Source organism: Falco naumanni, chromosome 8 (genome assembly GCF_017639655.2).
Source record: "Falco naumanni isolate bFalNau1 chromosome 8, bFalNau1.pat, whole genome shotgun sequence".
In the NCBI taxonomy this organism is placed as follows: Eukaryota; Metazoa; Chordata; class Aves; order Falconiformes; family Falconidae; genus Falco; species Falco naumanni.
Genome location: NC_054061.1, coordinates 42,856,463 through 42,880,554, shown reverse-complemented (window position 1 = coordinate 42,880,554; position 24,092 = coordinate 42,856,463). Strand labels below are relative to the sequence as shown.

The following is a 24,092-nucleotide window of genomic DNA, read 5'->3' as shown; positions in this document are numbered from 1 at the left end:
TAGCATTTTATTGTTTGTTTTCCAACCAAGAAAATGCCGTATAAATCTTGGTGTACATCTGACTGCAAAGAGAGTGCAAGAGAATCTGGCTATAAGCACCACACTTTCCCAGTCTTATGTCTTCCTGACATAAACCCCTTTGCAATATAGAGGCTTTCAGGGTTCACCTGCTGCAGTAGTTCCACTTGAAAGCTTTTTGAGAACCTCACTGTCCTGATCATTAGGAACCTAAGTCAGCATTTCAAACTGTATTTATTCATTCCTACCTCTTCCTCAGTGGTTCCAATCCTGTAGCTTAAAAAATAGTAACCATTCCCTCTTCAATGTTTCTATCTGGAATGTATTATAAGGCTGTAATAAAATCTAAGCAAGGCCAGGACTCTTCTTGTCCATCTCCTGATTATCCCAGCTAGATCATTCTCTTTATCTGCCCCATTTTGTGTTGAGCTTGCTTGAAAATGGGTTTACGAAACCAAAAAAAAAGAACATTTCAGACTAGGGCTCAGGCAGCCTTAAAGGGTGACTTTAGTACATTCCTATCTTACAAGAAATTCTCCTAAGACTTCTCTCAAAGCTACTCAGGGCCACTACCTTGGTGGCTCCTAAATATGATTCCTGCTTCATTCAGCATAGCATACCACGATGAGAAACCATCAACAGCAACCTGATGTTTAAAATGCATTCTTAAATGCTTACTCGTGACAACAAAGTGATAGCTTCACTGAACTTCCTGGCAACACCCATGTAGAAGTTCCTCAATTTCAGCAAGCTGGTGTATCTCAGTTGATCCCCATCCGGTATAAATAATCGTATCCCTGTTGAACTCAATGGGATTATGGCAGGTTATACCAGCAAAAGAGCTGCCTCTCCAGAGTCTTAGATTTGGCCTCATTGATGCTGCTTTGTATGGTAATTAACATACCAAGAAAGATGTTATACCATGTAACTTCTTGGAAAGCATTCTGGTTTATGTTGTGAAAATCAAATCTGGGCTATTGTTTGTACAGTACATGAGAAAGTCCAGATGCTCATAGAGTTGAAATTGTATTATGAATGTTATAAAACAGAAGTTTATGTAATGTCTTTAGTATAAAATGTAATTAATTGAAAAAAATTACTTGGTTTGTATGGCACTTGTTAAGGGAAGGTGGGTATGATGAATTACTACAGTACACTGAACCATTTTTAAGTATCAGGTTTGGATAAGACATTGCAGATATGCAGCTTGAATTAAAAATCTAGACAATCGCTAAATCCGTAATGTATTTCACAATGAAATAACAAGCTGCATTTTGAATTCAGGTCTTCACTGGAATCTTCACAGCAGAAATGTTTCTCAAGATAATTGCAATGGATCCTTACTACTATTTTCAGGAAGGCTGGAATATTTTTGACGGTTTTATTGTAACTCTTAGCTTGGTGGAGCTTGGTCTTCAAGATGTGGAAGGACTCTCAGTTCTTCGATCATTCAGACTGGTAAATTTACATCAATTGCACTGATTTTTCAATGGGGCTTCATTAAAATAATACATATTTTTCCCTTAAAAATTTGCTTGATATTTGCCATGATACTGATCCTGATATCTCATTAGTACAAATCCTTATTACTTGTGGTATCTTACTGTCTTCAATGGGAATTGATAGAGATCCAGACAAATAGATAGCAGTGGGTGCACTGGGCCCATTTCCAATGTGTTTATTGTATATACACACTTGAAACATCCTGCTATGTAGAAACAAGCTGGCTCACTAGTGGTATCATGCTCTGATTGGCATCATTGGAATAGATCTGCCCAAATACCAGTAGAAAAATGGCCCAGATGATTTTAACAGATGAACCCTAGATTTTAAATTCCATCTAATATGACCAGTAGCTTCTTTGGCCTCCAGTAAAATCTGTGCTATGAGGATATCAAGCTCTAACTTCACAATACTTTGTTGACTGAACCTTCCATCTTCATGCTTTTAGACAAGAGGATACCCACTGAACAGTGATACTCAGGGCTTATTTTGCAGTAATATCCTTCCTTCCACAAATTAACTTTAAAATACCTTTGTGTCTTTTTTACTAGTTGTCCTAACAGCATTTTTCTTTTCTTCCAGTTACGAGTTTTCAAATTGGCAAAATCTTGGCCAACGCTAAATATGCTGATAAAAATTATTGGCAACTCAGTGGGGGCTCTGGGGAATCTGACCCTGGTGCTGGCCATCATTGTGTTCATTTTTGCTGTGGTTGGGATGCAGCTGTTTGGGAAAAACTACAAGGAATGTGTCTGCAAAATTGCAAGTGACTGTGTGCTTCCACGCTGGCACATGCAAGACTTTTTCCACTCTTTCCTGATTGTATTTCGAGTGCTGTGTGGAGAATGGATAGAAACGATGTGGGACTGCATGCAGGTCGCAGGCCAAGCCATGTGCCTTACTGTCTTCATGATGGTCATGGTGATTGGAAACCTTGTGGTATGTAATCAACGCGTTAGCAAAAAAATTATTTGGCAACAGAGTGGGCTCCATCCTGAAGCGAACTAAGTGTTCTGGCTCTGCTTCAACAAAGCACTTAAGCAGGTGGTTTCAAGCAATGCTTAAAGTTAAGCTTAAGAGCTTTTTTGGATTGATAACAAAGTATTCTGCAATATCAAAATCCAAAGGATGTTAGAGTGAGCACTTAGTCACATTCTTAATTTGTCTTTTGGCTCTTTGTGAACATTTTGTGCTTCAAATAATTTTAGTTTATGGGCTCTTCATAAACCATTTGCTGTGGGGTTTTTTATTATTTATCCTGTATGATTAGTCACCTAAATAATCTAATTTCTGCTGTGTGATGGGATAAATTAAACCTTTTAATGATGCTGAATAGCAAATCATTTTTAGATTATAATATTTGGCACCAAAATACTTATATACTCTGGGGATTTTAAGATACGTTTACAGGTATTAGTCAGTTGCAGGAATATTTTTGAATAGTAAACAGGACCTAAGCAAAATTTAAAAAGCTCAGGTTTCTTATGTTGAGGAGAAAAAGTTTTGAACGTGCTTTTCTTTGATTGTGGTAAATTATTGGGGTTTCAGTCTTCAATGTCACTAATATGACAGTTTTTAATAAAATAAATTCTCTTTGTTTAGATGAAGTCTGGAACATCCTTTTTTTATCTTTCTGCAGGTATTGAACCTATTTTTGGCCTTGCTCTTGAGCTCATTTAGTGCAGACAACCTTGCCGTGACAGATGATGACAATGAAATGAATAATCTCCAAATTGCTGTAGCAAGAATGCAGAAGGGCATAGATTATGTGAAAAGAAAAGCACGTGAATTCATCCAAAAAGCCTTTGTTAAAAAACAAAAAGCTTTAGATGAAATCAAACCGCTTGATGATTTGAACAACAAAAATAGCTGTATTTCCAACCATACAACCGTGGAACTAAGCAAGGACCATGACTATATTAAAGATGTTAATGGAACAACTAGTGGCATAGGCACAGGTAGCAGTGTAGAAAAATACATCATTGACGAAAGCGATTACATGTCCTTCATAAACAACCCAAGCCTCACTGTGACAGTGCCCATTGCTGTGGGTGAATCCGACTTTGAAAATCTAAACACAGAGGAATTTAGTAGTGAATCAGACCTGGAAGAAAGCAAAGAGGTATTTAGATATTTTGTGCATTTCTTTCTGATCTTTCAAGGCTTTTATTTGGGGCATGGGGGAGTGGGGTAGGGGGTGAGGGGTGGGTGTCATATCCAATGTATTGGATCTTGATCATTTGTTAATTTGACACTTATTTGTACATGGGCATAAATGAGTGTGTGAAAAAGGGTTGAATTCTTGATGAACAAAAGTGTGAGAAAGGGTTAAAATTTACAGTCTCCAAGAGGAGATAAGATGCCAGGCAATGGGAGACCAAACTAATTTGTAAGAACTGTTTATGGTCCATATGGTAGTTGCAACAAATGGCTGGGCTGGGCAGTGCCTTAGCTCTAGCCTTATTACACCAGAAACTTTTGTTTGCCTCGTGTAACAAGGGTTCCATGAGGAGTGTCACACATCTTCTCTCTGCCACTCAAAAAATCCCCTCTATGGGTTTTTTTTGTGAGCAGTTATAGATGAGAAAACATAAAGATAATTTAAATATTTCCTTTAGAGACAGGAATTATTTTAGTTTTTAAAATTGTCAGCTCTCCTAGACCTAAATTCCCATAAAAATAAGTTTTAACCATAGACTCTTCCATATACTTTAAATTCACTTAGTTGTTAAAACTGAGAAATAGTATCAACAGACAAAAATATCTCATGTTGCTGAGGGAATGCCAAAGCAGGCTATAGATATAAAGCCTTGTTGAGAACTGTATTTAAAAAAAAAAAAACTTATTAAGGCTATAGCTGCTCCTCTACATGACTTTTTGTCTGTGGCTATTTTAACAAAATAATTTCAATTTATTTGATAACATAATTTTCAAAACAACTACACCCTTAGTGACTAAGTTTGTTGACATTTTAGTCATACCAGAAAATTATCTTTCCAAATGCTTAACAAAATTAATTTTCTGACTTAAGGAACCTCAACCTTAAACTAGCTAGTTTCCATACTGGTAGCAATCCAATTTCTTTGTGGCACAGCTCATCTTCTCCTGCCACTTTTGTACAGCTAACAGTACTTCAGACACCTAATTTTAGACTAGCTGAATTCTGTACTACTGTCACTTCGGTGCGCATAATCCCTCTAATGTACTCAACAAAACCCCAGTGTTACGCTAAGTGCAGTCTTCCCCTGAGGAAGGAGACCTCTACAAAACAGCCTCTCCCCTTGGCAATCTGTTTCAGACACAGTGTTGTTCCCACTTCCCAATTAATATCTGAAGCATCAATATCTTTTTCCTGTCAAATATTAGCCCAAATGTCTTATAATTTGACTTTGACTCAAGTTTCTGAACCGCTTCCACAATAAAGGTTGTAAGAATGTGTTTGAACACATTACATACTTGACCCAGCAGGAAGGATTTTCTAAATAAAACAACATTTAAAGAAAGATTCATTGGAGAAAAATGACTGTTGCCTACTGTCCCAACTGCACTGGTGCTGGCCAGTCCAGTCTAGTCCGGTCTTCCAACCCATTACAGGGCAGGCAGTCAAATGGAGTGACAAGCTGGTTTATTCCCAATGGGGAATAGATTTCGTTTAGGAAAGCTTTCTGTAAATGTGCTGCTACCTGTAGGACCAGGGTTACCTTTTATCCCACTGTGTAAGTACTGTGACATTCCTGAATTCCCTCAGAAGCTTGTGAAAAAGCAGCTCTATTACATAGTTTTCCATGGAAAATCCATCCAGCAGTGCTGTTTTGGATTTGAGTCCAACTCCTTAGTTGTATTGACTGTTAGTAAAAAGGGACTGTAGAGAAGAAATTATAAACACCAGAACAGCAGAGCCTTTGCATTAGCTGTTTTTGAGGAGAGCCCACTTAGGAAGGACTGTATGGATTCTCTGCTGCTCAGGCCAGAGGGTACTAACAGGGGAGTTCCAGCTGGCTTCAGGCTATATTGAGTTTTATCAGCATCATTTATGAGCTCATTTATATGAGCATCATTCCTGGAGTTTTACAGTGCTGGCCAGGATCCTTCTGTGTTGATTGGGTTAGCGCTAAAAGTAGGGGGGTTCAGGGGGGGTTGGTTGGTTGCTTGGTTGGTTTTCCAGCTGAGTACTTTTTCCTCCCTTAGCAAAGTAACGATCATCTTAAAATTGTAAATTACGCTCTTAATTTCAGAGAGTTTAATTTTAGTGTGCAAAAAGTAGCTGACAATAATAATATAGAAAATTTGCTTCTTAGAAGAAAATAGAGAAATAAAATGAAATATTTTTTTTTCCAAAAATGAAAAAGCTTAGGAAAAGTTCTGAAAAATATTTTAAGAATTATTTTGAAAAGTGGTAAATCATAGGATGATTTGTGAAAATTGGAATACTAGAAGTATACAATATTTTTGTAAAAATATCAGAGGCAACTCTGTAATGTAATTTGGGAAAAAAAACCTCTATTAAATTGGTTCATGTGACAAATATTGACAGAGCCTGAAACTGGATACATCAGCCCGTTTTCCTGATGAAGCTGAAACATTGTTCTTCCAGCCTCTATAGTCACTGCAAGATTAAATTAACTAAAACCTGGCTACTTAAAATATTACAGATTTCATTAAGCTCCATGCAACTCAATATCAATGAGTCCTGGAATTGTTACCGAAAAGCAGACTGGCTACTGCTTCAGCAAGAGTTTTGTTGTTAGGGTTTGGGGGATTTTTTTTTTTTTTATTTTATTTTATTTTTGTCCTCAATATCAAAAAGCCAGCTGCAACCTAGCATTGATGAACATATATTGCATTTATTCCATTATTTTGTTTGCCTCTACATCCATAAATATCTTTCCTTCACAATTTTTACCTGATCTTTAGCCATGATACCAACCAGCTAGATTGCAACCAGGCTCCAGATGCACGTTACAACACTTTTAGAATTTTTAGGATGAGGATTAGCCATTCAGTTTTTTAAAATTTGGTCCTCACCTTCCACTTACCTCTTTTTATACTAATCATGTTATTGAAAATTTGATTGGGTTATAAAACATGATCTCTTGTTTTATGGGCCATCCTTAAGCTTCCTCAGCCTTACTGCATGCAGCTTCTGCTTCACTCTGAGCTGGACTTTCAGCAATTTTAATCTGGACTTGCTGACCATTAAAGTATAGCTTTCTGTGCTGAGCAGTGCTTTTTTCCCTCATTCCTCTGAGCTCTCACCTCATTTATATAGTTATCATTAGGTTTTTACTTGTTTTTTCAGTAGACACTATATATTCCTGCATATATATTTCAGATTTATTATTTCTATGTAGGTCAAGAGATCATTGCCACTTATGGTTAGTTGTGGGCATAAATCTTTGCAGGCTTAGCATCATCATTCAGATTTTTCAGTTTGGAATATAATTGTATTTAAAGCCTTATTTATCACTGATACACCTTTTATTTAATGGATCCATGCAACACAGAAGGAAAACCAAAGAGATTGTACAAAGTTCACATATGTTTATCAGCAATTTACTTATGTTGAACACTAGAACTTCAATACCATGGCAGAATTATTTAGTTATTCTGAAATCAAGTAATGTTTGTCTTAAAAATATTAATTGTGCATTTGTGATGCCTTTTTTTTTTTTTCCTTTACAGAAGTTAAATTCATCTAGTTCATCTGAAGGTAGCACAGTTGATATCGGACTTCCTGCAGAAGAGCAACCAGAAGCTGAACCTGAAGAAGCCCAGGAGCCAGAGGCCTGCTTTACAGAAGGTGTTTGGAGCAAAAATATTGAAAATAATTACTCATGATATATGGAATAATTACCTATTTAAACCAAGTATTAATATTTATGTATTGAATTACTCTTTTGTTAATGTTTAAGCCGTTATCATTAGCAACTGCAGTTTTAGATCATAATTTACCATATGGATGCTGATACTACAATTACACTATATATCAGATAGACAATTAGAAAAACATTTTATTAGAAATTTATCATTAATTTTAAAATAAGAAAAATATATTACTGAAAGTTTTATTTTAGCATGAACTGTACTTTCAGAGTTTAGTTACAGTCTCTTAGATATAAAATGACACACCACTTTTATTCTGTTCCTCATAGACATCTATCAAAGTGCTTTATAAAGTATACATTACTGGTAAATAAAATTTGCACCTGGATGATCTTGTGCAAAATGCTAAATGAACCTTCTACAAATTTGCAAAAAGAGAAGGAAAAGCCTTTGTGTACCACCTGGGGCAAGAACAGTCTCACCTCGTGGACTCACTCATCTTTCGTGCTTCCTTCTATTGTCTCTTTTACATGACCCAATGAAACAAGAATCTGGTCATAAACTTTATTTGCAAAGGCATTTCTTGTGAGAAACCTTATGGATGTCTGCACATGAAGGAGGCAGGGAAAGGAATAAGTTTAAAACAGTAATGTAAGGATATAAATGCCATTTATGGTGTCCATAAGCAAGAGTTAAATTAAGAGTTTGGAAAGCAAAAGCTACTGTCGGTGCTGGGGTTGGGTTATTTCTGGACATGATAACAGATATTTCTTTAGAAATTTACACTGAGCTAGTAAGAAGTAGTACTGTAAAAGACTTGGATTTAGCAAGGAAAATACCATTATTGATTACTAGTATTTTTCTACTTAAATGAAAGGAAGAACCAAATCAAGTCAGCAGCTAAATCATAAAAGCTTAATAAATTAAGGGCACAAGTTAGAGAAGTTAGCTGGTACTGAATAGCTGAGAACTCAAATAGGAGGCGTAGGTTTTTTCACACAATAAATGCAACATTCTCTGAATTCAGAATCCCAAACAAAAGAAAGTACAGTTTAATAACACTTGCCCATATCTTAGTACATAAACCTACTGAACATTCGGATGAGTATGTGTGGGTTTACTCATACTCTGTATTTTGTAATTTGGCTTCATGTTCCATGATTTCATCTTTTTGTGTGCGCTCTTACTTGTTCATTTAATTGCAAATTCTAATTTTCTCAATGTTAAATTTTGTTTTTATTTGGAGAATCTAGGTGAAAATCTATTGGTTTTTTACTAAATAGCACAGTTTCTGCAAAGGTAGCATTGTATCATTAACACAATGCATAACCAAAATTCATGCAATTCAACAGAATCTTTTTGGTTTTTTCCCCATTCAATGCATACACTGTTTTAAAGGCTGTGTACGAAGATTCAAGTGCTGTCAAGTAAGTATAGAAGAAGGGAGAGGAAAGCAGTGGTGGAACCTTAGAAAAACCTGCTTCAAGATTGTTGAACACAACTGGTTTGAGACTTTCATTGTCTTTATGATTCTCCTCAGTAGCGGAGCTCTGGTAAGTAGAACATGAACAGTGTGTCACAATGTTGTCAGAAAACTTCTTAAAAGTTGGCTCTTCAAACATTGATTTAAATATTTTCTCCCCCGGAAAGAGTGCACAATTCCATATCTTCAAATGACAGAAATAAATTTTAGTCGGGCCTTTGAAAGAATAGTAGAAAAAGTCTTTTCTCAACAATATGTTGAAAATAGATCAGACATCATTGATTAGAGAGTGAAAAAAGATTATTTTGGAAGTAACTGTAATGGCACGAACAGCTCACAATACCTTGCAAAGAGCCAGAGCTAGCTTATACAGTCTTTAAAATGTTAGGTGCTAGAACAGCAAGAAAGATTACAAATTTCTGTTTGTAATGATGCCTTCTAAGAATAAGAATGTATTCTATATGCTTTTAATTCAGCTCCTACTGACTCATACTTGTGTAGGCCAAAGAGTTATCTATAAAAATGTGAATCTGCTGTAACAAGTATGTGAGGTCAGAATAAAAAGAAGCCAACCATAAGATAAATCTATAACAATAAAAGAAACAAAACATACCAATAATATGTTATTTCACAAATACATATAATGACAAAAAATAAAAAAATTGGAGATGAACTGTTAAATAAGGTGGGCCTGGGCACATACTGAGCTGAAGTTTTTGAGGCAAACTACTTGCCCTGCGCAACTACGCTGGTAGATGCAATTGCCCTTTGGTAAATTGCCTAAGTTCTTACATAATAATAAAAAAAATTGTCTGCAAAATTGTATTATAAACCCTTTAGACCACTCCCAATACTTTAAAATACCATTAATGGTTAACAGTTCATGATTATACCTATCATTAGTTTTGGTTAAATCTTTAAGAATTCTTCTGCTTTTATTTGGTGTAATATCAACACAAGCATCAAATAAGCAACTTTGACTCAACACCAAGTGACACCTTCCCTATGACCTGAAACCCTTAAAATAGCGAAAAACTCAGGTCTACATTGTTGAATTTTGGTTCATGCTATGAGACAGAGAAAACCTTTAGCGACAAGAATAAAACGAGAGAAAAGTACTGGCAAGAGATCTGATAAAGGTGAATGTCCATCATTGTATTTAGAGGATGTTTGAGATGAGATCCCACCATGTTAGCATCTCACACATGTGAACATAAGGAGCATGTCATCCCCAGAACATTTATTTTATGAAAATGCTTCAGAGACCAGGGATTAGCCCAAGCCTCGGGAGATGTGAGACCCTGCTCTGCCGTCAACTCCCTTTGTGATACTGAAAAAGTCTCTTTGGACCTGCTGGTACTGTGTCCCAGTGTTCTTCCCAAGGGCGCATTCCAGATAGTCTCACTACGTTACAGCCTGGCAGCCTCCCAGCAAACCAGGGACATTCAGGCAGGGAGCGGGCACACTCCTGGTGGCCAAGAGCACTGCTAGCTAAGCCTCTGGCATGCCTCCACCTGTAAGAAGGAAATTATACCTGTTGGCTCTTCCCAGTGTTGTGAGATGAAATTGTTAGTGATTCCATACAAGTTTCAGGTACCGTAGTGCCTACTCTAAGTATCCAGAAATACTGACACACAGATGTCAATTTGACTGAATCATTTGAACTGTCAGATGTGAAGTGATTCAAAAGAAGGCTGGGTAAAAGTGAATGTTAGTAGCAATAAATATCCAAAACTTTGCAAGCTAGGAGATCATTCCAGTTCTTTCAATCTGATAAAACCAACTGTTCTCCATCAGAAATAATGGCATAATTAAAATTTAAAAGCAATTAAAGAGACAATTTCTTGGAGGACAGGAAGAATTTCTGAAAAGAAGAAGCTGCACATTTTTTCAAATGTCTAAAAATGAAAACACATAAAAAGTGTAAATAACATTCCTAAGATCTCAGAATTTTTTATGTATCTCATAAAGTGCAAATAATACAGTAAAGCAGATATTTTATTTGGATTAATATATTGTTTTTAAGAAAGGAAGAACTGGTTTTATGATTTATAACTTAACATTTTCAAAAAGCAACAGTAGTTAAAAATAGAAGTCAGTTGTATTGCCGTTGTCCTGAAAATTTTACATCTGTGACCCTGGATTTTGTATGGCCCTACATACAAACCAAATGATCTCAGTAGAAATCAGTTCAGGTATACTACTCTGCAGAATCGATGCATTTGTGAGTACTAATCATGATCTCAGAAGAATAATTTACAATCAGCAATAAGTAAAAAAATAAAAATCTTTGACCAGTGGAGTGGTTGCTGTGTAATATCTACTTCTCCTTCCTGTGAACTGGAAAATGTAATTCCACAGGGGAAAAACAGGTATATACAGAGTTAGCAGAAAAGGAAACATTAGATAAAAGTGACACTCCTGTGTCTTTTCTTGAAGAAAGATTATTTCCTTTTCTTGTTGGGTTTGGGTTTTTTTCTTCAGTTACAACCTGAAGTGTGTGCAGTAACAAAAGAGAATAACAAATATCTGTCGATGTTTTTACTCACAGGCTTTTGAAGACATATATATTGAACAGCGTAAAACTATCAAGACCATGCTGGAATATGCTGACAAGGTCTTCACTTACATCTTCATTCTGGAAATGCTGCTGAAGTGGGTGGCCTATGGCTATCAAACATACTTTACTAATGCCTGGTGCTGGCTGGACTTCCTGATAGTCGATGTATGTTTTATATTTCCTAGGTGGTTTATATTTTTTTTATCTCGTTTTTTTAGTTACTTGCTCTGCAACCGTAGTATCTATGTATACCAACTAGTTTACTTTTTAATTTAAAAAGTAAGGTAAATGGAAAAAAATCCGTATTTCTGTCTTTCACTTTATACTTACAACACTGCCTTCCTATACCACAGAGTTAAGAAAGACTGGAAGTTCTCCTGCTAACAGAAGAACTTCACATGGTAACCCCACAAGTAGTTAGAGGGTTTATCCCAACACTGTTGTTGAAAGAGGTCATGCTGTCCTCCATTCTGCCCTTGGCTGCTCATTCCCACCTTTGGACCCAACTTCCCTCCTAAGGGAAGGTCTAAGTCACATCCAGCATTTAGATAGGTGTCTGGTCCAACGGACATCAAACACACATCTGAATTAAAACTCCTCTGCCAAGAAAACAAAAATCATGTCCACAGATTTTAGTATACGGCTGAACTGAGGTTTTACAAGGAATGCAAGATACATCTGTAGTGTTCGTGGTGTGGCTTAGTAATGAAGTCCAAAAAATATTATGAACTTGCAGTCTTCACAGCCGTGTTTGAAATCAGGCTCAGTAATCTTTCCTGTGAGGGTTATCCCATAGTTATAACTGTACTTGCTTTGCTGTGACATGAGGGAGACTATTTCTCGATGCATTGCCAAAATTATTCAGAATTTAAGAATTAATGTCCTAAGTATACCCCCATGAGAAAACCTGCAATGTGCAAAAACGCATACTGTGTCTGCAGTCTGTGATAAAGTTCTGTGTGTGAAACTGAAAGACGATGTTTTACATAGTCACTATATTTTTAAGATAGACATTTCTGGTAAAACTTACAGGAAAAACAAATATTGAACAAGCTCGATTTTAAAATAAAGATGCATTTTGACCTGGTTTCAATGACTTAGCAAAAGACACCGAATAGGTAAAAAGTGAGCTCCATAAGCAGTTACTGACCCAAAGAATTGCTGAAAATCCAACAGTTTCTCAATAGGTTCCTAGCATATGAGGGCTAATCAAAACAGTTCATTTTCTCAAGCTTTGTTTTGTGAAAGGTGTCTACAACCTTTTTGATTGGTGTACATCATGGATTAAATATATCTCAGAATCACCTTTACATCTACAGCTACAGATAACCATGATCAAACACAGTACTCACACAAAGAGAGTACCTTCTCTTTGGAAAACTCTTTTGTTCTTTAATGTCTAAATTCTTTTCAAAGTGGGTACCTAAGCGGCATCTATAACAAAAAAGCTTAAAGAAGCATGCAAGCAGAAGCACCTGTTCCTTTTCTAAACTCATTTTCACAAATATTTGACCTGATTTAAATCATAATATCCCAAACATCTATCTTGTGAATGTAAAAATTTGACGACTACTTTGTGTGAAGGTGTAGCACATATTCAAGTGTCTGAATAAGCTCATGATTAAATCCTGCATTTGCACACATGGGTATTTCCTTTAATTTTGCATCTGGAAAGGCTGGAAGTTTTCAGTATTATGATGCATGTGCTGGAGAAAGAAATTCAGATTTCAGAAGAACCTAGTTTTGTGGGTTGCTAGAGCTTAGGATTGACAAACCCAGAAAAGCTATTAATTTCTAAAAGCTGAAGATTTCACATAAAATGCTTGGGTTTAAGTACATTTCCTAAAGAGCACTGTCCTGGAGTTCCTTTTACCTGTTGCATTATTCTTTATAATGAAAGAGTACATGTGACCGTTATGCTATTTTTGGACCAATAAATAGTTAAGGAATTAGAACATCATATAATGAAAGAGCATTTAGAGGAAATGGTAAACAAACAGAAGTATCATTTTGGACGGGAGCCATGGCAAATGTAGAGAATATTGTACTTCTCAGTGAGGGAATGTAGGCACATAGAATATATAACGGCCTGTGTTCTGCCACCTATGGAACCGTTCTTCTAAGGTCTTTAAGAAACAGCATAATCCAGGTTAATGGCAGCCTATAGAGCACATAAATACAGCAGTCAGGCAAAAAGATTAGTCAGTGTAAGTGAATACAGAAAAATTAATACTTTCCACGCATTTCCAGAACAGCAATGCTGCTCTGTGACCCATCTGTTAATTCAAAACAGGCTTCAGTGATTTCCCTTTTAGTTGTGGGCAATCAAGTGGACATTATCAACTATAATTACTGATCCCAAAAGCACTGTAAAACAAAGAAAGCCAGCAATACCTAAACTGATAAAAAGAGGAGATTAATTTAATTTGATTTTTGTGGTTTTAAATGCCTTCAAATTACTAGCAAAATAGGAAATTTGGAAGTATTACTGTTTCCAGGTAATAATTGTTACCTCATGATATTTTTCTTTATTTACCTATCCTAATCTTCTTTCATATTACTTCTCTTTTATTTATTTATTTATTTTATTTAAAAGACTCCCTGAAGAAAGTGGTCCAAAATTAGATGCTTCTAAAGAAGTTTATATCTCACATCTATGGTATGTAAAGTAGTATGTACAATATAATAATTTTTACTTTCCTGTTTTCATATAGGTCTCTTTGGTTAGCTTAACAGCAAATGCATTGGGTTACTCTGAACTTGGTGCCATTAAGTCCCTTAGGACACTAAGAGCTTTGAGACCTCTAAGAGCTTTGTCACGTTTTGAAGGCATGAGGGTAAGACAACATGAAAGAATCTGAAACTATGCATGCATAGAAAGAATACATGCATGCAGAACAAGGAATGACAAGTCCATGCAGAAAGGCTGCACTATCTTTTTATCTATTGCATTTCTTTTACTAACAGATAAGCAAAAAGCTTCATCAATTCACCTCAATCCATATGCAGTATCACATAGAAGTTACATTCATCAAGGTTACTTTACTTTCTAGCCAATCTCAGGAGTTTTCCATGTAAGGCTTTGAAATTACCATGAGCTCTCTTAACAGAGTCCTAATAATGAATAAAATGTAACAAGATTTTATTAATTTTTTATTGATAAACATATCATAATGTTTTTACAGGAATCTAATTTAGCATTAGTTAATAAAGATATTTTCTGTTACCAGTTGAAAGCCTTCATTTTTCTTTATATTTGATAAACTACCTTTGGTCTAACCCCACCGAATTTTACTAGATGGTATTAGAGATATATTCATACCTGCTAGTGGTTTAAATCTATTTCTGAGTTTGGCTGACTTTAAAAACTAAACCAAGTTATTTGATTTCTCTACAAAATTATTATTTTTGTAAAATGAATGCTTTTCTTATTTCAACAAATCTCTGTTCAATATTCAATACAATGTATATAAGGTTATGTCGTACTTATTCTGAGTAACTTAGATACCCTGCTTACTATTCATCTCACTCAAGAAAGCATTTTAACTTATTTTTTCATTTGTTTATACCTTCTGTTCCTTAAAGCCACTGAATACAAACTAACTCTATATGCATGCCATTCAAATATGTTTTAAGAGAATGCTTTTTGCTACTTTATGGAAACATAAGAGGAAACAATGTGCTAATGAATTTCAAGTCAATTATGAACAAGTGGACTAGCCTGGAATATACTATCTGAACAAACTTTAGATAAAAATCTAAGCTTAATCAAGTCAAATTGAAGCTTAGAATTCTGTTTCTTAAATTGTATTCAGCAGGCTACATATCTCTCTACTTGAGAATGCATCAGAAAAAAACTACTGCTAACCAACGTCTACTAGGCTAATAAATTACGGTTTCATATAGCAAATCGACTTTTAACCATTTTCTCATTATTTGAAATTAATGAATTCATATTTAGCAGGGTAAGAGCTGGTCAAATACTACAGAATGTACAAATTTCCATTTAAGTTTGGAATGACTATTTGATTTAGCCATTTTCTCTTTCTCCTTCTTTGTACTTACTGTTCATGAACATTCAGATAATTGTGGTTTTGTGCAGAGAAATGTCTGGAAACTGCTGTCAGCTTTACTTTTTTAATAATGTTCTGGTCAGCTGCAGGAGGACTGGGAGACCAGTATAGATGTTACACAGAGACAAGAAATGCAGCTCTTTATATGATGTTGGAAAAAACAGATCACTTATAGAAAAATAATGTCAAAATTTATTGACAAATGTTTTATTCCATTTTTCTGTATCCTTACATGATTGCCATTGTAAATTTTCCACCTAAAAGATTTAGGATATTCATGCTCAAAGAAAAGTACCTGTTATTTTAAATCTATTTACTGCTTTGCCTTATTTCCCACTGAATAACTATGAAACTGTGCCAGAAGCCCAATCACATGATAGAATTTCAGATACAAAGCATGAATATTTCATGAGCAACTTACTGTGTAGGAATCACAGACAAGCCTGGAAAAGCAAAAAAGGTTTCAGCTCTGTCCTCCAACATTAATGATAATCAGTACAGTACCTGATTCCAGTCACTTATAAAATGTGACTGGTCAACTGGATAGGCCTTATCTTTACTATTAGTTACATGCACTTCTGAAAATGGTTTTTTCCAAAGCACTTGGCAAATATTCACAACAGTTCATTGACAGATCGTAGCATTACTTTATGAATGACTCACGAACAGTAAAAAGATTCAAAATAAATAATTGACCAGCTCATGATAAGACTATAGTTAAATCAGTCTTCTCAGAAACTGAGTTCGTTTCATAAAAATCCATAAAACCAGACTCCTTCTACCAACAGAAAGTAAAAATAAATCAGCCTTCTTTGCTTTCTTGTATTGCCTATACCTACACTGAGCTGTGACAAAAGAAGCTGAGTTTTATTCAGCATGTACTTGTAATTTTAGTGTTTACCCCTGTGTTCAAAACTGTGCAGTTTTTGCCTTGAAAATATAAGAGATCATATGTGTTCCACAAAGTCCGTGTATGTAAAAAGCTCTGCATTATTTTGTAAAAAAATCTGCTAAGTTCTCAGCTACTTTAAATCAATCTTTTTCTTAAATAAGTTTACTGTTCTGGTGAATTGGAAGAATACAGCATTTTACATAGTCAGCAAACACTAATAACTATTCTGTTATCCCTAAATATGAAACATACTTTACTTTTTAAATTATATTCTTATAAATCTACATTTATACCCTGTAGTTACAACTTAATTTTGTAATTGTGCTGTTTCATAAATGGGATACATTCTCTTTCCAATGTGAGTATAATATCTATGAATCACTCACACCAAAATAGGGTACAAGTGGTCCATAGCCTGTGCTTGACTTGAGCACAGAAGTGAATTTTGCCATATTAAAGGCATTTAAAATATCTGCTAGTATACTCTATTCTAAGAAATTGTAATACTATCTATAGAGATACTCAAAACTGACTCCACCCAGATGCTGGAAGGCAAAGTAAAGAATTGCTTTAATTTAAATTTCTGTCTTAGGGTTTATATTCTCATCTCAGTTAATGTATGTACTGAACAGAAGTATCTGCAAACTGAGATTTGAATACACCCATTGCTTTTTGTTTAGCTTTTTAGTACCTGCAATATAATGCTTTTGCGCTAGTTCTGAATTGGTATGCTATCTGTAAATGTAGAATACTGAGTATACATTGCTTTGCTGAGTTAGAGAATTAAGTGACAATAAAGCATGCATTTGTGTCTAATTTCACAAAATAAAGCATGTCATGCCGTGCTTGATTTATTAGAGAAATAGTAGAAGGCAGCAAACAATCTGAAATCCACTTGCACTTTCAGTTTTGCATGCCTTATGCATATTTCTGGCTGATGGCTTTAAACATTTACTGTATTTCAAATTTCCAGTCCGATTTTGTAACTCGTAAAACTAAATTAGAATATTTGATCTCTTAAATATCCTGTAAAATTCAATGGCTATTCCTTAGATTCCCTTACCAGGAAAGCGATAATGAGGCATTTTCAGGAATACTCTAAACTTCATTACTAGGAAAGAAAAATTTCTCATATGATTGAATTATAAAACATAATATCAAGTGTCTGTCATTACAGATTCACAACTAACTACAGGCTATATATTTCTATTCAATATAGGATAACCTTTCTTCAGCTTGGATGGGGTGGACCACTGGTTCCTCCCCTTACCTGTATTATGGGTATAGTATTTCCCCCGTTTCTATCCTTAATGATTGCAGTGTGACTAATCACTACATTGTGTATTTAGGGTTAGAAGGAGAAATAATCTCATTTGAGAATCCCAGTAGCAGAAAAAGTAGATTATATTTATGCACCCTACACCCCCTTCTTAATTGCTTTGAAATAATATATCTTTGGAAATAATTATTTGAAATTGCTGATGTTACAGAAATAACATGACAAACTTAAAGAAAAAACAATATTGTTATTTAGAGATACCAGAGTTCTTTCTGCAGAAGAAAGGTGCTGCAGATATGTTTAGATGCTTTTTTAACTGAGATAAAAACCCACTTTCTTTAAAAATTTGAATCTGGTCTTTGCATTGTTTTGGAAAGATCTGTGCCCTACTCTGTTACTCAATTTATAGCTACATACATTCAAAAATATCCCATATAAAGTTCTGAACATTATTTGTAATACATTAAGTACACACGAAAACACTATAATCTGAATAGTCACAACTATAGATATTTATATAATTGCAGTTTAATTTTTTGCGCCATTTTCAAACCCCTACATGTTACATTAAGACATCATATAACATATAATCCTTTCTTGAAATCTGAGTTCAGTCTTCTTTGGCCTGTGTTGGAAACTAGTTTTTCGTAATTTTTATAAAATGCCAATAACAGTATAATTTTTGTAGTATCTTCTTGGAGTTAGACATGTCCTGCAGGACATCTCAGTGATTTAAAAAATTTGCATTTACTATCAGATCCTTAGAAAAATCTAGTTCTTAGACCGCAACCCTTGCAAGCACCAGCTGTAGGAGGGTATCATTAGTGTAGGGGTTTTATAGCTTCATTGTCAATGATGTATCAACATAAAAAGCATTCACTGTAAATTTAGCATCTTATCTCACAGTTAAGAATTACATATTCACTCTCAAGGAAGTGTATTCACTATCTTCTGCAAGTTTCGCTTAGAATATAGAGGAATATATTTTGTTGATCAAAAGATTATGCAGTTTGAAGGATTTTTTGGGGACTGTGATCTTATTCATTACCTTTGAATTTTAAAGAAAGTCTATTAGAAGTGTTGTGTCTCCTGAAAGACAATTTAAACATTTGCAAACTTTGATGTAAGAAGACTGTCTGTATAGATGTTCATAAATCATACAGGAAATACCTTAGTATTTTGAGACTTTTTCTTAGACTGTAGCTCTACAATTGGAAAGCAACTTTTGAAGGAGTTTCTTGTATAATTGAAGCTGATATAACCTTTGTCAGAATTTGTTTGTTGTGTCTTGAAGAAAATCCTTTTAGGATCAAAATTTAATGAAATATGAATGAGATACATATATAATACAGTTTATATTTTCATTAAAAATGTTAAACAACCCATAAAGGTCAATAACATTTCATTTATGCAACAGGAAGAGCAAAACGTTGGGGTTTTTTTCCCTGCATCCGGTGAAATTTGAAGATCTTGTTCCCACACCAAATAATTACTCTGTTTTCATGCTTGTATGTATTTGCAATATTTACCAGGTCTTCTCAAACCAATGCAGCCATGTGATTTATTGCTTGGCAGATGATTATTGTATTTCATCATACAGTATGCTAAATTATGTCTTTTCTTCAATGTTGTCTTCAAAAGTGTTTTGTTGTATATTTGATTTCTGGTGAGAAACAGAATCAAAGCTGCTCTGGGAACTCCAGTATTTTGTTAAAATCAACAGTGTAGCTTGCTTTTAATAGACTGTTATGTGAATAAGAAATGCTTCTGTTGCTACTTCAACCAAGTTAAATTTTCTTTTAAAAGCTAGGACAGAAACTGCAGAATCATTGTAGTTAGAAGGATCCTCTAGCCTAACCTCCCTGCTGGCAGTTCTAGCATTCCAAGATATAAACTCACCACCCAATTGCATGAAATTTTTCCAGGACAAAGTGCCATAAAAATAGTTTATGCAGTAAGTGTTTGAGGAAGTATTTTGCTTTCTTTGAAGATACATTTCACTATCAGAAGCATTCTTTAGTCAGCTGCAGTTGTACAACAATGAGGAGAAGTAGAAAAGACTGCAGTTGGCTTGTTAAGGGACTGATTTATTTTCCTCTGAGATCTTATATCTCTTGCTTCAACTTCATTTGTTCATTACTGTTAAGATCAAGATTTAGTTGTACCTTCTTGTCAGGTCTCTCTGATTCTTTCCATCTGCCTGTCCTTTTTTTTTTTTTTTTTTTTTTTTTTTGCATACCCTCAGTTAAATTCCAAATTTTTCTTTACAATTGGCGCTTTAAGTGGTAGTTTTCTAATAGTCTTCACCCTGTATTCCCAATACAGTCTTCATTTTACTCAAAAATTGAAAATCTTGTCATAAATACTCAATTTTTTTCAGTTCTTTCACATTTGAGGTACTTCTCATGCCAGTTCTAACACTCTGACAAAATTCACTCATTTATTTCATTAAATAATCTTCTGTGCTTTTCTCTTGATTTATAGTAATATACTAGTCTCACTATCATAATTTACTTTCACATACTTTCTACTTGCTACTTTGCAGTGATCCTGAATTAAGGATAAGCATTAGTTTGCTAGAATAAGATTTCAGTTTCATTTTTTCTTTTCTTCTAACTTTTCTAAACATTATTCTAAATGTCATTTAATTCTGAACTTACATAATTATAGGTCATGTAGTTAAGAATAAATTATATGTACATACATGGCATCAAGGCAAACTGTGTAGCAAAGGTGGCAATATTCTAGTTCTTTTACTATGCAATTCTTAAAGGCAAAATCTGTAAAATGCCTTTAATTTTGGTTGGAGGAGAGAGAAAAAAAAAAGCCAGACTCTTCTCAGGTGTCCACAGTGATAACAAGAGACAACAGACACAAGTTGGGTTATGGGAAATGTCTGATATAGGGGATATTGAGGAGGTTTGTGGTTTTTCTTTTTGAGTTTTTGTTGTTGGTGGTGGTGGTGGTTGGTTGGGTTTTGGTTGTTTTTTTGTGGGGGGGATGTGCAGAGGTATTTGATGTTGATTCTAGGAGGCATTGTATGGGTTGGTTGGGGTTTGTTTTTTACAATGAGGTAAATACTGGAACAGTGGAACATAATTAGCGGATTACAGATGACACATTCATACAGCCATGGTGCAGCACCCTGATTTCTCTTTGTGGGACAGAGTTATAAGAGTTTCTCACAAGAAGTCCATTAAGATAAAATGGAGAGGAATAATTAATTGCAAATGAGAAGGTTTGAATAACCTGGATGAATCTACATTTTTAGATTCACCATAGTTCCTCCCTAGAATCATTATTTGGATCATGTCAAGTAGGTTGCACTTTCTCTCACAGAAATATTTTAATTCTCATCCTCTGTTGCCTCTCAAACCAGTTCATAGCTGATCATCAAACATATGCAGGATGCTTCTTCCCAGTGTACCCATTCCAAGCTACCCAATGAGAAAATATGTAGTTTTGAGATGTCTTGTTAAAATATGTATTGGCAAGTAAAAGAATTATCACAATCTCTCTCTTTCTTTGTCCCCTCTCTTTCTCCCTCCCCCATTCTGTCGTCATCTGCTATTGTCAGATATGTTTTACTACTTGATATAAACATTGGAAAAATTTGATAAATTTTCTTTATTATCTTTGAATAAATGTTCCCATCTACATTACTGCTGTGGGAATGCACATATACTTTATCCCTTCATCACAAAGAACTGTAATCCTTATACATCCATATGTGGCATCCCTCTTCCATCAAGCTGTATGGATACACTCAGATGAGACAAGGTTATCTTGTGTGGGAATATTTTTCCTGCACTGCATCGTCAGTTATTTTTCTTCATGGGCATCTCCAAGGCTCACACTAAGCAACTGTGGCAAAGATCCCTAAGCCTCCGCTGACGATCAGTCTTAATCTTCTGCACTGGGCGGTGTTTGGATGCTGTCTGCTGGCCCACGTGTCAGGTACCTCATTGCCTTTGTGAGAGGAACATTTCGAACGGACATAGCTTCTCCTAATTTAAGCCCCATAGCCATTTCCTCCCATCCCACTGACTTTCTGCTGCATTATGACTTACAAAAGTGGTTCCTCTAACTTCAGAGAAATGCAGTACTCATCATCTGTTTTGTAGTAGGAGGGAGAACAAGAAGCTGTTATTACAGAATTTTTGTTCTATTTGGTCAGAACAAAGGGACTGCCCCAACCTCTTGTGTCACCCTGAGCCCCCTACCACCTTACAAACACCAGGTCACATGCAGGAAGGGACAGCAGGGGTGCAGGCACTGCTTTCGCATGACACTGCAGAAAATGGTCCTGTAAACACACAGTGCCTACTACACCACTGCTACAAGATGTTTACATTACATGTATACTATACCTTGAAAAAATCAGTAATTACTGATAAATTATTTCTGCTTTTTTTTTCTTTTTAATTTCTTTTTTTATTATTATTTTAAGAAAACCAGCTGTTCCCAAGTGTCATGTTTACTGAATAAGAAAATAGTGCTTTGAACTCCAGGCTTTGGGGAATTTTAAAACAGTAGAAATTCAGATGAGACCCCTGTTTTGCCATTCAAGTGCCGGTCCCTTCAACTTTATAACTTGTTATAAATTGTTTAGGATGAAAAGGGTTTACACAAGGTTTGATTTTTGGATGGTAAATGTTAGGTTTAAAAAGGGGAAAAAAACGTTTTCTTATGCATGGATGTATATAGTTAAGTATAAATCATCATATTTGGAGTAAAATATCAGAAGAAACCTTGACTTGATTTTAACAGGTATAATTCACTGTTTCACAAGGTCAAACCCATCTCCTACCCAGTCAAAAACCTCTGTCTATGAGAAATAATTAGGCCTATTTTGTTAGAGATTGTTTACACTTTATTTAGGGATAGCACATTGGTGATCATGATCTCAGTGCTGTCTGTCACAAGGTGCTCTCACAACGAAAATGAACACAAATAGTTACTGTCAACTGGGCATTTCCAACTTAATTATTTTAAGGATTCCACAATTTTAATCTAAATTATTGAAATGTTTAAGCTCACCTTCACCCTTGTTAATCTTTGCACATACGTGGATAGTAACACATTTCATCACTGAACTGGTGGATGATCTTATCGTTGATGAAAATTGTATTTGCTAAGATTTTTTTCTGTTGATTTTGTTTGTTGATTAAGACTTTATCACCACTGATTACCCTACAGGTCCACGCATTTCCTCTTTTTACCTGACAAACCAAATGAGAAAATTGAAGGAATTGCACGTTTCTTAAGGTACTTCTCTTCTAGAAATCTAGTGCTGTGTCTTACATCACACTGCATATCTACAAGGTTCCAGATTATCTTAATGTATACAGTTTTAGTAGCAAAATGCCAGAAACTGCAATCTCATAAACTCGAAGCCACCTATGACCCCCAAAGTGTGAAAAGCTTACTAAGAGATACTCTGTGAGAATTTCCCTATTCTTCATAGATACACTTATGAGTTTCATCCCTGGGAACTGAGGAGCCATTCAAGCATTTTTTTGGGAAGGTACTTGAAAGAATACTTGTAAACTTTTTGCTCTAGACTATCTAGTTTTGCCTTTCTAATTACCTTTCAAAAGGGTTTGTAATAGGGCAATTTATATTTTGGATTTGGGTTTGATGTGCAATAGCAAAATCCAGGGGCTTGGGGGTGGGAGGGTGGGTTTGGTTTCTTTTTTTTTTTTTTTTTCTTTTGAACTTCTTTGATGTAGAAGTCTTCCTTCCTATCACATGGACATAAAGTACTGGGTGCATATCTCTCTTAAATTTGGTTTTCATAACAAATTTTTTGATTGCCTGTCACCTTATGAGCATCTGTCTACATTTTCATAAGCACCAGTCTTTGGAAAACATTGTTATTTGCATATAGAGAAGTTCCTATTATATGTTTCTGACTTGCCTGATAGGAACATGTGCTCATGCTTCATGATAGGTAAACTAGAAAATGTATAGTATACATATGATAGAGGATCCAGTGATAGTGGAAAAGCTCAGTTAAAAGTACATGAAGGAAAGATATACATTGAATTCAAACTGCTGGACAGCTGATCTCACTCTGATAGTGCTTGGCCCATGGAGGGCCAGTGGTATGCTTATGCTGCCATAATACAAGTAAATCAGCTGATGCACCGGTTCTCTTAGAGCTGTTGATTCATGACTGCAAAGAGCAAGGGATGATAATTGTCAAGAAAGAGGTCTGCTTCAATAATTCTTTGTCCTGGACTATCAGATAGTGCTAATCTTTCTGAATCGGGTATGGGCTTTCTTCATGGTCTCTCTCAAATATTCTTTTGATCACCTGACTGGGGAAGTTACTGTATTCCTTATGTCTTTGCCTGCCTTGCCTCAACTATTCCACAGTTTAAGAGAGAATACACTTGTCTGTTACCTGATACCCACAACCTGGTCAAGTCATGTTGTTTTCAGCATCTTCGAGCCCT

At 35.2% G+C, this 24,092-nt stretch overlaps 1 protein-coding gene across 1 annotated transcript in view; it reads left to right on the top strand.

Moving 5' to 3' along the window:
- LOC121092833 (sodium channel protein type 1 subunit alpha) overlaps nt 1-24,092 on the top strand; it is a 103,322-nt gene that overhangs the window by 60,321 nt on the left and 18,909 nt on the right. Inside the window, exons 16-22 of the mRNA XM_040604435.1 lie at nt 1,303-1,476; nt 2,104-2,460; nt 3,161-3,643; nt 7,204-7,321; nt 8,743-8,897; nt 11,379-11,552; nt 14,102-14,224. Of these exons, the coding sequence (XP_040460369.1) occupies nt 1,303-1,476; nt 2,104-2,460; nt 3,161-3,643; nt 7,204-7,321; nt 8,743-8,897; nt 11,379-11,552; nt 14,102-14,224 (1,584 nt within the window). The remainder of the gene's footprint in view (nt 1-1,302; nt 1,477-2,103; nt 2,461-3,160; nt 3,644-7,203; nt 7,322-8,742; nt 8,898-11,378; nt 11,553-14,101; nt 14,225-24,092) is intronic.